Below are 16,180 nucleotides of genomic sequence, written 5' to 3'. Positions count from 1 at the left end.
TTTATTCCCTAACTACTCTGGAGAATGGCATTAACTCTTTCATAACAGATTTATCCCAATGTAAAGGTCATGTTTCATGGGTGAACAGTGGAAATGATTCTTTCCTCTACTTAGACTAAGTCCAGGACGTTGACCTTCTTGGTAATTTTCTACTCCAACATGACACATGTATACATAGTGTGTGTGTGTGTGTGTGTGTGTGTTGCACATGTCGGTTATATGTGTCCACATGGATCTGTCCAGATGTGACATCACATCACATGAGTAGATGTTTCTAGAATCTTACCACTCACTTTTCTCTGAGGGAGATTTTGATTCCTGCTAGGAGGGAAGCAGAAGATTGGGGTCACAAGGCTGGTCAGTGTGCTCTCCTAAGAGAGGGGAAACTGTTAAAATCATATCTGTCACTCTTTCCAAACACAATTTTTGTTGTTTAATCGTGTCCCATTCTTTGTGATTCAGTTTGGGGGTTTCTTGGCAAAGATACTGGAGTGGTGTTCCATTTCCTTCTCCAGCTCATTTTATAGATGAGGAAACTGAGGCAAACAGGGTGAAGTGATTTGCCCAGGGTCACACAGTGAGTAAGTATCTGGGGTCAGATCTGAACTTAAGAAATTAAGTCTTCATTTCAAGCCTCATACTCTGTCCACTGTGTTACCTAGCTGCCCCTAAATATTGTTAGTCTAGAGAAAATAATTTTTAGGTTCAAGCTGCATTCCTGATTTTTTAAGAGAGAAGGAGCGAATAGCTATATATATCCCTGACTTGTCTTGACTCTCTTCCTGTGAATACCAGTTACACAAAGACCACACAGAGCAAATAGCTAATAAACCCATTTATCCAAACCTATAGCAAGCAGAAATCAGAGAAGTTAGACAAATGAGAATATACTGGATAATACACAGAATGAATAAGTTCTCCCACTGGTAGTGTGATATCTCAGCTCACAAGTCAGAGTCCCAGATATCACAAGGGAAATTCCCTAAGGTCTCTAGTAGGGAATCTGGGGACAGAGACATGATCTATGTTCCAGTTTCTCTACATACCAGCATCTTCCCACAGTCTTTCTCTCCCTTCAGAAACCTCTGCCTGAAGAGAACTTACAACTTCGATGTCTTAGATCTCCCTTCTCCCGAAACTCACAGAAGTTCCTTCCCAGGTCAAAGAAGAAACATAAGGTTATAGGAAGAAATAGCAATTGAGTAGAAGAGCCATAAATTTTATTAACAGGGTAGACACACAGTAAGTTTATATATAGAGAGAGACACCCGTTTGTTCCTCTTTTGAGTTCATCCCCCTCCTACTGCATATTTGTGTTTCTGCCTGTTTGAAGTATAGCCAGGGAAGGCAGATTTAGACAGGTCTTTGTTTATATCACCTCTCATTCACTGCCTTCTGTGAAGAGTTACCTGATTTCCTAGAGGAACTGAATCAAAAGAGGGGAAAGTAATGCCCCTCAAAGAGGAGATCAAAAATATTTTTTCAAAGGAGTCTAAGATCAAAAATAAAGTTGACTGCAGGAGAAGCTAACCTTCACTTTAACCATTTGTGTGTTTTTATCTTAACACCCAACTGATTCTAAGTAGCTATTTAAATAATCCATAAAAATGCCTCTGAGGCAAAGAACACCTTGTTAAGCCACCAGCCAATGTAGAGGATGCGTTTTTTGCATTGAACATTTTTGTGAAAAATGTTATGCCACTCAAAACTTAAAGAGAACCTTAAAGGAACATCTAATGGATTAAGGGAAAACACTCACCAACATCTACCTTTTTGGAAGCATCTCACTTTTCAAAAATATATAAATAAGTTGCTTTATTTAAAAAAATTTATTGTTGATTCCTTTTTGTTTTTACATCCTATTCATTTTCAGATAAATACTCTCCTTGCTCACCAAAACAATTAACAAAAATTTATTAAAGCAATTATTCTCTTCCAGGCACTATACTAAGTCCTGGGGATAGAAAATACAAGAAAAAAATTTTAGACTTGCAAAGGGCTTACATTCCAATGGGAGATGCAATATGTGAAAATCTGATCATACAGATAAATACAGAGTAAATAGATAAAAAGATAAATACAGAGTAGAGGGAAGATAACCTCAGAGGAGATGGTGCTAGGGTCTAGGACAGCGGTGCCCAAACTTATTTGGCCTATCACTCCCTCTTAAAAAAAAATTACTCAATGCTCCCCTGGAAATCTACTTTGTTTAACCCTTTAGTGTTTTTTTAAAAAAATTACATCATTTCAAAAAAAATAAAATTAAAAAAGATGCATCTTAAATTTAATAATTTATTGTAAATTTGTGAGTTTTTCCTGCATTGAAATTTTGATGATGCATGTAATGCTATAGTATTGTATTGTAAACAAGTCATTACATACACATATTCCTGCTGATGGATACTGGACTTTCTGACAACGTGCCATACACTTTCCTGCCAACACGTGCTTGTTAAGACCTCTCTGCGGACTTGACCGGTGATTGATTATAACTTGCATTTTGTGTGTGTTTATTTGGAAAATAACGTAATCACTACAACTTTAACTCTGTTACACAACAGATGAAATATGTACAAATGGTTTTTAAGAATTTTCTTATCTTCTTTCCTTATGCTTCCACCGCCCCCTTATTCTTATTCAGTGCCCCTAATTGCACCCCAGTTGCTACAACTCCCCAAATTGCTCCAGGGTCTCCCAGGGAGTGGTATCACTCACTTGGGGAACCTATGATGGGGGACTAGGGACGTCTTCTGGAAGGAGGTAGTGTTTGAACTGAGTCTTAAGAGAAGCCAAGAATTCTAAGAGTTGGAGGTTGGGAGGGAAAGCATTCCAGGCAGTAGAAACAGCCAAAATAAAGCGATGGAGATAAGAATTGGATTTTCCTGTGTGAAGAAAAATATATAGGCTAGAATGGATGGATTGAGAGCTCATGGTAGGGAACAGAATGTAAGAATACTAGAAACGTAGGAAGGAGATAGGTTGTGAAGAGCTTTAAAGACCACAGTGTGCTGGTGCTAACTCAGACCAATTTGCGAGAGCCGATTGTTAAATTTCCGAGGTGTATTTGGCACCTTGGAAATTGGTGGGCACCACAAATCAGGGTTTGGTTTATTGTTTTGTTGCTTGTCTAGACTTAGGAAAGTAACGGACGATGTGTCAATTTTGCAGATTAAAATTAAAAGTATGTGTGTATATTTTCCCCAAGAAAATGTCAAAATGTATTATTATACCTTCTGGTTAAATACCCAACAAAGGGCTTTATATTAATCCTGGAGATAACAGGGAACCATTGGAACTTATTTATCATGGTACTAACATGGTTAGACAGACATGCCTTAGGAAATCACTTTGGAAGCTGAGTCAGAGGATAGGTTGGAAAGTGGAGAGGTATGAAACAGAGATACCATTTAGAAGGCTATTACAAGGGTGGCTAGGTGGTACGGTGGATAGAGCGCAGGTCTTGGAGTCAGGAGGACCTGAGTTCAAATCTAACCTCAGACATTTGACACTTATCAGCTGTGTGACCCTGGGTTAGTCACTTAATTCTGAGAAGAAGGAAGAAGAAAAAAGCTATTGTAGTATTTGAAGGAGAGGTGATGAGGGCCTTGAATAGGGAAGCGGCTGTGAGGGAAGAGAAGGCGTCATATATAAAAGATATGTAGAGAAAGAAATTGCACAATTCTACAATGGATTGGAAATGTGGGTTGAGAGTGATGAGTCAAACAAAATTTAGATGTATAATCCCTCTGGATTGGAAGAATGTATCTCAGATGACCTGCTGATTGAAGCTGGAGAAAAATCACAAAATCATGCTGACTCGCTCCAAACAAATTTAGGTTATATCATCTCAACAAGGTTCTCATTGCAGCAAGGCAGTTCTTTTATAGCTCCCTGGTGGATTTACTGTCCCAGGTTTCACAGAGGCTTTTCCAGACCTTTTCATCCCTCTTCCAACTTCCCGTATTTTCCCTCCATGTCCATCCTTTTCCCACCCTCTTGTCTGAAAACTTTGCCTTATATTTCACTGAAAAAATGAGGCCATTTGCTGCCCTCCAGTCAGAAGGGCAGAAGGTCCTGATGAGATGTGAGTACCAAGGTCCATCCAGTCTTGCAACCTTGAACACTGTTGATCACTCTCTTCTCATTAGGTTTTGGTGACACCGTTCTCTCCTGCTTCTCCTCCAACCCATCTAACCCCTCATCAATCTCTCTTGTTAGATTCTCCTCCAGATCATGCCCATTGGTGTCCCATGAAACCTTTTTGGACCTTCTTTTCTTCTTCCTCTATATTATTTCATTTGATGATCTTATCAGCTCCTATAGATTCAATTATCATATGTATTCTCATGATTCTCACATATATTCATCCTCTCCCAATCTCTCTGCTGACCTCCTGTCTCAAATCTTCAACTGCCTTTTAGATATCTTGAACTAGATGTTCTGTAGATATTTTAAACTCAACAAATCCAAATTGAACTCATTATCTTTCCTCCCAAACCCTCCCACCTTCCAAATTTCCTTATTACGGTTGAGGGTATCACCATCTTTCTCGTTTCCCAGGCTAGCAGCGCCTAGAGGGCATTCTTGACTTCTCATGCTTTCTTACTTCCCATATCATAACACCTTTTGCATAGACCTCCCTCTCTCCTCTAGCACTGCTACCATCCTTGTGCAGGCCCTCATCACCTTACCCTTGGACTGTTGCAAGGACCATCTGGTTAGTCCCTAGCATCAATTCTCTCCCCACTCAAGTTTATCTTCCACTCAGTTGTCAAACTGATCTTCCTAAACATGAATTTTAGCCTGCAACCTCCTCTACTCACACTCCAATGGTTCCCTTCCCCTATATCAAATATAAATATGAATATAGGATGAAATATTAAATCCTCTATTTCTCTTTTAAAGCCCTAGAATATTCTCTTCCTGCCCTGTGCCCCCCATTTCTGCCTCCTGGCTTCTCCAGCTTCCTTCAAGTCCCAGCTGAAATCTACCTTCTACGAGAAGCCTTTTCTGATCTCTTTTAATGTCAAGTCCTTCTTTCTTTTGATCATCTCTAATTTATCATATATGTCCATATACATATATATATATTGCCTGTTTATTATGTTGTACATACTTGTTTGTGTGTTGTCTTCCCCATTAGAGCTCCTTGAGGGCAGGCACTTTTTGGGGGTGCCTTTTTCTGTATTCTCAGGGGTTTGTATAGTGCTTGACTCATAGAAGGTCCTCAATAAATGCTTGGTGATTAACTGATTCTCTCAAGAACAATAGGGAATTTCAGAGAGGGAAGGAAGGAGGTTGGGGGAGGTGAGGAAGAAAATGAGTTCTGTTTTAGACATGTTGAGTTTGAGAAGCCTAGGGGACATCCAGTTTAAACTACCCAACTGGTAGTTGGTATTTGCAGGAGAGACTAGTAGTGGATATATAGATGTAGGAATAATTTGAATAGTGATGATAGTTGAACCCATGAGACTCTGTAAGATCATCAATTGAAAGAGTGTAGAGGGAGAAGCGAAAAAAGCCCAAGACAGAACTTGGGAGAATACTACAGCAGTGGATGTGGACCATGGGCCAGTAAAGGAAACCAAGGAGCAGTCAGAAAGATGGAAGGTAAAGTAGGTGAGAAAAGTGTAATGGAAACCCAGAAAGGACAGAGTTTCCAGAACTTATCTAAAGAGTGTCTAGATAAGTTGAAAAGACTAAGAACTGAGAAAATACTGTCCACTTTAACAATTAAGAGATCATTGGTACTTATTTTCCTTTTCTTTTTTGACCAGCCCGTTTATTTTTTAATATTCTTTTTTTAGTTACAAATTCCTTTCCTCCTTCCAGTGCCTCTCAAGTGATATACCAATTATACATGTGCAGTTATGCAAAACATATTTCCATATTAACCAAGTAGCCAAGAAAAAAGAGGGAAAATAAAGAAAGTGACAAACAGTATCTGCACTGGCTTCATCAGTTCTCTCTGAAGGTCGATAGCATTTTCCCACAAGTCCTCCGAAATTGTCTTGGATCATTATATTGACCAGAGTAGATGACCATGGATCACCGGCGAGAGCAGTGATGAAGTTAAAAGCCAGATTGCAAAGGGCTGAGGAGTGAGGAAATAGAAGAAGGCAGTGTAGACAACTTTTTCATGGAGTTTTTTCTAAGAAAAAAAAAGAGATGGGGATTGAATGGTCTTGTCCGACCCTGCCACCTCATGTAGGGTTTACTTGGCAAAGACACCGGAGTGGTCTGCCACTGCCTTCTCCAGATCAGACCCTGTGCTGGCTGTGTGACCTTGGGCAAGTCACTGAAGCCTGGGTGCCTCAGTTTCCTCACCTGTTAAATGAGCTGTAGAAGGAAATGGCAGACCACTCCGGTATCCTTGCCAAGAAAACCCCAAGCGGGCTCATGAAGGGTGGAACACGACCGAAAGGACTAAACAGCGACGACAGACCGAGGCAGGCAGGTGAAGTGACGTGCCCAAGGTCATTCGGCCGGCAAGGGCACCAGGCTAGGGACAGGAGTCTTCCTGATTCCAGGTTCGGCATTTCGGCCGCAGCACCACCGAGGTCTTGAGGATGGAGGGAATTTGCTCATGTTCGAAGACGGTACAAAAAGTATTTTACTCTAAGCTCTTTGTTATCAGCTCGCAAATCATTTACTCTGACTTCGTAGTCTGGAAAAAGCCCTCGGAACCGAGCCAGGGATTTGTCCCATCCGCGGACAGTTGTAAGAGCAGAGGAGCTTTCCTGTCCATTTCTAACTCCGGCCACACGGGGGCGCGCAAACGCAAGCGCAGAGAAAGAGCACAGGGGTGTTTTTCTCCGCTGACGTACTGACGTCACACGTTGCGACGCGCTCCGGAGCCGGAAGTGGGCGGTGGCGCCGGCGGCGTGCGTTCCGGAGCGCGTGGGGCTGCTGTCTTGGAGACGCGGAGCTGACCGGCAGGAGGGGCCCCAGAGCCAGAGAAGCGTCTGGTCGCTCTCGGGAGGGGGCTGGCGTGCGAGGGAGCCCACCTCCTGGCCCGACATGCTGAAGGCCTGGAAGCTGTGGTGCCTGGGCCCCGGCGGCACACCGGCGGCCTTGCGGTTGCTCCGAAAGAGCCGAGGCGGCGGCGGCCTCCGCGGAGCCCGCCGGGTCAGCACCAGCTGGTCTCCGGTCGGAGCCGCCTTCAATGTCAAAGCGCAGTCCACGCGTAAGGAGCTGTTCGGCGAGCGCCGGGTGAGCGGCCCCCGGGGGCGGCCAGGGAAAAGCATCCCGTGGGGAGTCGCGTCCTGGCTCTGCCACGGGCTGGCTGTGTGACCTTGGGCAAGTCACCTCAGTGGGCCTCAAGTTTTCTCCTCCGCGCAATGGGGCTCTTCTAGCGCTAAGTCTGCTTTTAGGGCCAGCCCTCCCACAGAGCTAGTTGTTGAGGGGCTCGAGAAGGGCCATCGGTCAAGGGAGCCCCCTGCCCTCCTGATGGGAGCGACGTCTTCCCGAGCTTTTCTACCTTTTCAGGAGACCTCCTTGTTAACTCAGCTCTGGGCCCACGTGGGAAGTTGAGAGCGTCCCGAGGTGCTCTGTTGGAAGGTCACGGTGTTTGGGAGAGGGTGACCTCACACGTGGCTCCATGAGAACGATTGAGTGAAGTAACACAAGAAGGGAAAGACCACTAACTTACTGAGTATTATATAGTTATGAAGCATGATCTTCTTCACAGTGTGCTCTCTGAAGCCAGTAGAATGGGTTATTCCCATTTTCATAGATAAGGAAGCATTCAGAGAGGTGACATTTCGGGGGTCACATAACTGGTAAGTAGCCTAGTCAAGCCAGGATACAACATGTTCACAGACCATTAAATATAAGATATGTGCAAAATGAAGACAGAGTTTTGGGATTGGGGGAGAGACATTAGGAGATGGGGGGATTAGGAACGGACTCTTGAAGGAGGTGATATTTTAGCCAAAACCTAACGGATCCTAAGAGTCCAAGGGGGTAGTTGTAAAGGAGAGCATTTCGGGCATGGGGAATTACACTGATGAAAAGGCTGAGAGATGAAATATCACTTATGGGGAACAGTAGCAATCCAGTTTGGTTGGTACCGTTAATAGGATTTTTACTGATCCGGTCTCTAACCTGAGAATGCTCTGAGATGCTTTGGAGTGCCAGTAGAGTCACATAATTTAAGCAGTTTCAAGGAGGAATGTTGTCATAGCTGAAGTAAAAAAGCACAGATTATGTATGTACTTAAATCACAACTGGGGAAGGCAGGGGAGGTGGATTACAAAAAATCATTTAGTGGTTTCCCACTAAACCTTGTAAGTCCCACAATAAAACACTTCTGGAGTCAAGTCTTTGGGGATTGTGACCACTTCCCTTAATGTACAGAACCAGAGTTCTGTGACAGGAACAGGTTATACAATCTTTGATTCACTTCACTTAAGGTCCAGTGATTGTGAGTGTTGTCAAAGTTTTAATTAGTCAGTTTAAGCTGCACAGTGAGCTCTGACTTCCAAGCCAGAGAGGCAGCTCTTGAGAAAACTAAATTATTAGTATATTCATTCCACATTTCATATCGATTAATATGAAAATTAGAAATCCCTTTCTCGGTACTTAGTTCATATGACAAAGGAGTAACATCTGGAATCACATTTTAAAAGGCTTTGAGTATTTTCTCCCAGCTAGAAAACATAGAGAAGAGGGCTAGGAGAAAACCATGGGGCATGCCTACATTTTTCTGTGATTTCCTTTTCATTACTAATATTAATCTCAAGCCATCCTCTCCAAGTCCTAACCTGCTGTCTCATATTGACATTTTTGTGTAGAACTCAACCTGATGGTTTCTTGAAGGCCAGCCAGTAGAGTCCAGAGTACTAGCAGATCTTGGTTAGCTAGGAAAGGTTTGAATGTAGATCTAGTGACAGACCATAAATTGAAGAAACAGCCCAACTCATTGTGAAGAGGCTCATCATCAGTAGTCTGAGTTCTAGCTCATGAATTGTTTTAACCAGTGGAATTTTATGAATTATGTGTGTTAAGGTTGTGATATGATTTGGTGGAGGAAGGACCCTCACAAAGGATAAAATAGCATCTTTTGAGTTTGGAAGTAGGTATCTTAAGTGATTCTTGGTGGCTCAATTTGTAAGAGAGGAATTTCCAGGGAGCTTGTGAAATTAGGATAGAATAGATTCAAATAAGATGTAAATCACTGGTTAGTGAAAGACATGATTGTTGAAAAAAGTTCTTGCCAAATATTGTAAGCTTCATGGGCTTTTTATATGTTACCAAAATTTTTCCTTGCTCCTTGCATTTATCTCCAGATTCCCTTTCTTTGCTCAAATCTACTTTATCACCAATAGCCATCTGATTACTTTCTTAAATCTGGCAAATTTGTAGAGCTATGAGGATTTGGTTCTAGCCACAGCATTTTGCTGAGACGCAACAACTCTGTCAGGACTGATGGATGGATCTAGATTTCCTGAGTTATAAGGACTTCCTCTACTGAATGCAGACCTCTGCAAAGTCCTCTGAGCTTTTTCAAACTGAGGAACTCTGTTGTTTTCTCATTAGCCTTCTATTGAGATCAACCTAATTCAGTAAACCCTTGTTTACACTTTAGTTAAAATGTTGTCTGTGGATAAAGTCATCGTAATGATTGCTCATGTGCTTCTGGATTCTGAGATGCTGTGCCAACTTCAGTGCCAGTGCCAGCTTGTCCTACTTAGAAGGGATGGAGGGATGCAAGTACAGGCCCAGAGACAGATTAAATGTCTTCCTGAGTATCAGTTTAGAAAAGTTCATCACCTGCTTGGATGCAATGTGATTAACTTTTGGCTAAAGCACCACTCAGAAGACCACCTACTGGATTGTGGAGGGCATGTAACATGTACTGGAGGGATGACAGATTCAGACTAGTCTAGTTAGTGCTTTCATATTTTTTAACAAAAGCCTATTGTGTGCAGAATGTAAGGCACTGGGAAAGGTACAAGACTCAAATAAGTCAAAGTCCTTATCCTCAGGAAAAGTATAGACTACAGCAAGGGTTCCTAACCAGGAGTTCATGAAATTTTTTTTTATTTAAAAAAATTTTTTTGATATTATTTTATTTTTCCCCAGCTACATGTAAAAACAATCTTTGACATTTGTTTTTTAAAACTTTGAGTTCCAAATTCTCTCACTTCCTCCTACCTCTCTCTCTCCCCCTTCCAATGAGAAGGCAAATAATTCAATATAGGCTATAGTCATGCAAAACATATCTGTAATAGTCATGTTGTGAAAGAAAACATAGGAAAAAAGAGACCTCAAGAAAAATAAAGTTAAAAAAAGTGTGCTTCAGTCTGTATTCATATACCATCAATTCTATCTCTGGGGATGGATTGCATTTTTCATCATAAATCCTTCAGAATTGTCTTGGATTGTTGTATTGAGAGAATAGCTAAGTCATTCACAGTTGATCATCTTACATTATTGCTGTTACTTTGTACACAGTATGTTTCACTTTGCATCAACCCATACAGGTCTTTCCAGGTTTTTCGGAGAGCACCTGGCTTATCATTTCTTATAATACAAGAGTATTCCATCATAATTACATAGCACAACTTGTTCAGTCATTCCCCAATTGATGGGTATCCCTTCAATTTATAGTTCTTTACCACCAGAAAAGAGCTGCTATAAATATTTTTGTACATATTGATCCTTTTCCTTTTTGTTTTTTTTATCTCTTTGGGAATGTAGACCTTAGTAGTAGTACTGTCAGACCAAAGGGTATATACATGGTTTTATAACCCTTTGGGCACAGTTCCAAATTGCTCTACGGAGTGGTTGGATTAGTTCACAACTCTGAAAACAGTGCATTACTGTCTCATTTTTCCTACATCTGCTCCAATATTTGTCATTTACCTTTTCTGTCCTATTAAATAATCTAATGGGTATTAGGTAGTACCTCAGAATTGTTTTCATTTGCATTTTTCTAATCAGTAGTGAATTAGAATATTTTTTCATATGACTATAGACATCTGATTACTTCATCTGAAATTATATTGGTTTGATCATTTATCAATTGGGTAATAAATTTGACTCAGTTCTCTATATGTTTGAGAAATGAGGTCTTTATCAGAGAAACTTGCTTCAAATTTTTTTTTTTATAGTTAGTGTTGCCAACTGTATTTCCTTCCATCCTTTCCCCCCTGTTTATTCTCTCTCTCCTTTTACCTTGTCCCTCCTCAGAAGTGTTTTCTTCTGAGCACCCCTCCCTCAATCTGCCCTCCTTTCCATCACGCCCTCCCCCCCTTTTCTTATCTCTTTCTCCTCCTACTTTCCTGCAGGGTAAGATAGATTTCTATACCTAATTGTGTGTGTGTGTTATTCCCTCTTTCAGTCAATTCTGATGAGAGTGAGATTCACTTACGCCCCTCCTGCCCCTCCTTCCCATCCCACTGTAAAAGCTTTTTCTTGCTTCTTTTATGTGAGATAATTTACCCCATTCTACCTTTCCCTTTCTCTTTTTCCCAGTACATTCCCCTTTCATTCCTTAATTTTATTTTTTAGATATCATCCCTTCATATTCAACTCACACCTGTGCCCTTTGTCTATATATACTCCTTATAACTCTCCTAATAGTGAGAAAGGTCTTATGAGTTCTAAATATTATCTTCCAATATAGGAATGTAATCAGTTTAACTTTATTTAAGTCCCTTGTGCTTTCCCTTTGCTATTTACCTTTTTATGCTTTTCTTTTGAAAGTCAAATATTCTATTCAACTCTGATCTTTTCATCAAGAATGCTTGAAAGTCCTCTATCTCATTGAATGTCAGCTTTTCCCCCTTAAAGGATTATACTCAGTTTTGCTGGGTAGGTGATTCTTGGTTGTAATCCTAGCTCATTTGCCCTCTGGTCTTTCATATTCCAAACCCTCTGATCCTTTAATGTAGAAGGTGCTAAATTTTGTGTTATCCTGACTGTGGTTCCATAATACTTAAATTGTTTCTTTCTGGCTGCTTGCAATATTTTCTCCTTGACCTGGAAACTCTGGAATTTGGCTATAATATTCCTGGCAGTTTTCATTTTGGGATCTCTTTCAGGAGGTTAACAGTGGATTCTTTCAATTTCTGTTTTACCTTCTGGTACTAGAATCTCAGGGCAGTTATTCTTGACAAATTTCTTGAAAAATGTCTAGACTTTTTTCATCATGGTTTTCAGGTAGTCCATTAATGTTTATATTCTCTCTCCTGGATCCATTTTCCAGGTCAGTTGTTTTTATAGCAAGATACTTCACATTGGCTTCTATTTTTTCATCCTTTTGGTTTTGTTTTATTGCTTCATGATTTCTCATAGTCATTAGCTTCCATTTGCTCCATTCTAATTTTCAAGGAATTATTTTCTTCAGTGAGCTTTTGTACTTCCTTTTCCATTTGGCCTGTTCTGCTTTTTAAGGCATTCTCCTCCTTGGCTTTTTGAACCTCTTTTACCATTTGGCCTAGTCTATTTTTTAAGGTTCTATTTTCTTCAGTATTTTTTTGTGTCTCCTATTTACTCTTTTCTCATGATTTTCTTGCATCACTCTCATCTTCCCAGTTTTTCTTCTGCCTCTCTGACTTGATTTTCAAAATCCTTTTTCAGCTCTTCCATGGCCTGAGACCAATTCATATTTTTCTTGGAGGCTTTGGATGTAGGATCTTTGACTTTGCTATTTTCTTCTGAATGTGTGTTTCGATCTTCCCAGTCACCATAATAACTTTCTATTGTCAGAGTTTTTTTTCCTACTGTTTGCCCATTTTCCCAGTCTATTACTTGACTTTTAACTATTTGTTAAAGTAGGACTCTGCTTCCAGGGTTAAGGATGGCACTGTCCCAGGCTTCAGGGGTTTTGTGCAACTGATTTCAAAGATATTTCTAGGAACCTGTAAGTTTTCTGTTCTTTCAGTCTCTATGCTCTAAGGTGGTATGATCTAAGGAGAGGTGTGTTTACTTCTCTTTTGGCTGGTACTATGGTCTGTTAGTGACCACAAGCATTCTTTTCTACTCTGGAACTATGAGGAGGGTTCCCCCTCCACTGTAGCTGCAAGCTCTGATGTGCTGGGGCTTTCCTCCTTGCCTTGGGATTGCCACCCAGGACTGTGGTCCAGATATGAGTATGAGCAGTGCAACAGAGTCCTGCTAGCAAAAATCTCCTTCTAACCAGTTGTTTGACCCCCTTACTCTCTGTGGGCTGAGAGTTCTGGGAGCAGCTGCTCCCATTGCTGCTGCTGATTTAATCCTTTCCGAGGCTTGCTCCTAGTTTGCTGTAGTCTGTACTCCACTCTTACCCAGGTGGGACAGATTTTTCCAGTTCACATTCTAAGTTCTCCTTGGCGTCTGTGGGCTGAGAGGTCTGGGAACTAGTGATTCAGTTGCCCTGAGGCCTGCTCCAGGTTTTCTGGGGCTCTGGTCTGCATTAACGGGTTATCTCTCACCGTGTTGCATCAGACCTTTCCTCCTGGCCTTCCAAGTTGTCTTGGGCTGGACATTTGTTTCACTCTTTCTTTTAGCGGGTTCTGCTGCTTTGTTATTTGTTTAGAGTTATTTTTAAAGATACTTGGAAGGATTTGGGGAGAGCTCAGGAGAGTCCCTGCCTTTACTCCACCATCTTGGCTGTGTCTCTTGAAATTTTTAAAAAAATATTTTGATAGTTGTACTTTATTATAATTGGTTTCCTTTGCAATTGCATGTATTTAATTTTATGTATTTAAAAATATTTATGAGAGGTCCATAAACTTCAGACTGCTAATGATGGGGAGAGTGTGGTCTGTGACACAGAAACATCACAGGTGAAGAAACTGAGGCAAACAGGGTTAAGTGGCTTGTCCAGGGTCACAGAATTAGTGTCTGAGGTCAAATTTAAACTCAGGTCTTCATGACCCCAGGCCTGGCCCTCTATCCACTGTGCCACCTACTAGCCCCACAGAGGAAATGCAAAGAGATAATTGCAATGAATGGTGTTCCCTAATGAATGCATTAAAGAATTGCAAAAGTGTTGTATGAGGATGGAAGAGATCTAAGCTGAATGCTCATTCTTATTGGAGAGAATGGATTTTTTTCATCTTTCTAAATTTATAGATAATCCTTTAGGATTCCCAGAGAGAACTGGACTGGAAGTCAGAATTGGACTAGGTTTGAATACTCCCTTTGGCATTCTAAGTCTAACCTTGGCCATGTTACCTAACCTCTGTAAGCCTCAGTTTTCTCTTATGTAATGTGTGTAAAAATATAATACACTACTTACCTTGTTGGGTTGTAGTTAGGATTAAGTGAGATAATACATACAAAGGACATTTGTAACTCCAAAGTAATTTATAAATGCAAGCCATTTTAAAGGTCATTATTAGTAATAATGTTGCCCATGACTATTTACTATTAAACACAGTTTTTCAAACGTTTAAGAAGTTTTTGGTTTATAAAACTTTAATAGTAGAAAAGATTACTTGAATGTACTATGTCATTGTTATTTTTCAGAAGAGGAAGAGTGAGGACCGGAAGAAGAGTGGACTTGTTCTCTTTGGCCTTAGAGGGCAGAACTAGAAGCAGTGAGTGGATGCTGCAGGGTCAGGTTTAGGCTTAGTGTAAGGAAAACCTCATTGATAGGTGGGGCTCTTTAAAAGTACTATGGGCTGCTCTGGGTATTAATGGGTCCCCCATCATTTCATCATCAAATACTCATTGGGAATCTTGTAGAGGGGAGCCAGGCAAGGGTTCTCTAGCATAGGGTAATTGTTTTGATATGGGAGACATGATGATAGTGGTTATAAAGTAATGGGATGAAGCAGCTGAAAATAGGATTGTCTTTGGAAACTGAATACTGCTAAAATTTACTTCTCATATTTTAGTCATAAATTGAAAATATTCTTTGAATTTTAGGGTCTATTTGGTGTCCCAGAGCTAAGTTCTCCTGAAGGATTTCATGTTGCACAAGAAAAAGCCCTAAGACAAACTGAGTCCCTAGTAGAGAGTGCATGTGCTACACCACCTGGACCACAAACTGTGTGTATCTTTGATCAGCTGTCAGATGCCTTGTGCAAAGTAGCAGATTTGGTAAGATATATTTTAAGGCTTGAATTTTTCTCTTTAGTAATTTACTACAGGACACAAAAGTTTATCTGGAAAATTGTTTTTGAGAAAAAATATGAGCATATTCTCGGATGGTGTCCTTATGAGAATGTTTGACCTTAGTTATGCAGCTAAAAATATGTTATCAAAAGAAAAAAAATCCAGGTATTTACTCTTTTAAGGGAATTTGATATTCATCACTGCAGATTTACAAAACATCTTTAGGTCTTATTCTCATGACAGAAAGGTCATTCATTGTACAAAAATATCTGAGACAAGTTTCCTTTGTGTAAAAAATTTCCTTGTTACCTTTAAAATAAGATTCTACTTATAAAAAAGTTGACTTGCACACAATTCTTTATCAACATCTTTATAATACCTAGAAATGTAAAGTAGGTTTTTTTGAAAGTAAACGAGTGAACATTTGTGTTGTTAGAATGAAATTTTAAAATCAAATGGACATTTTTGAAATGGTTTCTTGAGCCTTTTTTATTGATGTAGACACATAAACCTTCTTTGCTTCTAATAGTGTTATTCTGACTTAGAATTTACTGGTCAAGACCAAAAAATGTGTTTAACTCTTAATTATTCCTACTTATGGAGGGAAGAAGTGGCATACAAGTCCAGAACAATGGGTCATTTCAGATTGCCTCTATTTGTTCTTGGAGTATGGTGTTTTTTTTTTCCAGTCATTTGAATGTTGCGGGTGTATCTAATGTAAGGACTTGCCTCCGTTTCATAGCATAGCCTTTTGCAAATGCTGCGAGGACCTGCTTAGGAGAGGTTCAAAAGTTGTTTAGCTTCCCCATTCTGTCTGCTTGTTAGCTCTTCCTGCTTCCTCTCATGTTAAAGTTAATATCACCTCTCTGACCAAAGTATATTTGCCTCAAGCCTCCAGGGGTTGGAAGAAATGTTTATACAATTTTTTAAAAAGATCTCCTCCTGAATTTAAAGTGAAATAGATTGTAAGCTCCTTGAGGACAGGGACAGTATTTTTGACCAACTGTAAAGGGAATCAATATTATTAAATGAATACTCCATAGTATCAATGAAACAAATGCTTCTTTCACCTAATTTGCTTATGTTAATAAAAGCTTGAAAGCAAATGTTACTTACTTTAAAATTCCCT

General features: G+C 40.3%; 1 protein-coding gene across 1 annotated transcript in view; it reads left to right on the top strand.

Annotated features, from left to right (window-relative positions):
- The first annotated feature begins 6,851 nt into the window (after positions 1 to 6,851).
- Positions 6,852 to 16,180, top strand: part of MIPEP (mitochondrial intermediate peptidase) — a 196,320-nt gene continuing 186,991 nt past the window's right edge. Inside the window, exons 1-2 of the mRNA XM_072611732.1 lie at positions 6,852 to 7,212; positions 14,863 to 15,036. Of these exons, the coding sequence (XP_072467833.1) occupies positions 7,021 to 7,212; positions 14,863 to 15,036 (366 nt within the window). The 5' untranslated portion in view covers positions 6,852 to 7,020. The remainder of the gene's footprint in view (positions 7,213 to 14,862; positions 15,037 to 16,180) is intronic.

Source organism: Notamacropus eugenii, chromosome 5 (assembly GCF_028372415.1).
Source record: "Notamacropus eugenii isolate mMacEug1 chromosome 5, mMacEug1.pri_v2, whole genome shotgun sequence".
Taxonomy (NCBI): Eukaryota; Metazoa; Chordata; class Mammalia; order Diprotodontia; family Macropodidae; genus Notamacropus; species Notamacropus eugenii.
This window is presented reverse-complemented; position numbering and strand designations above follow the sequence as displayed.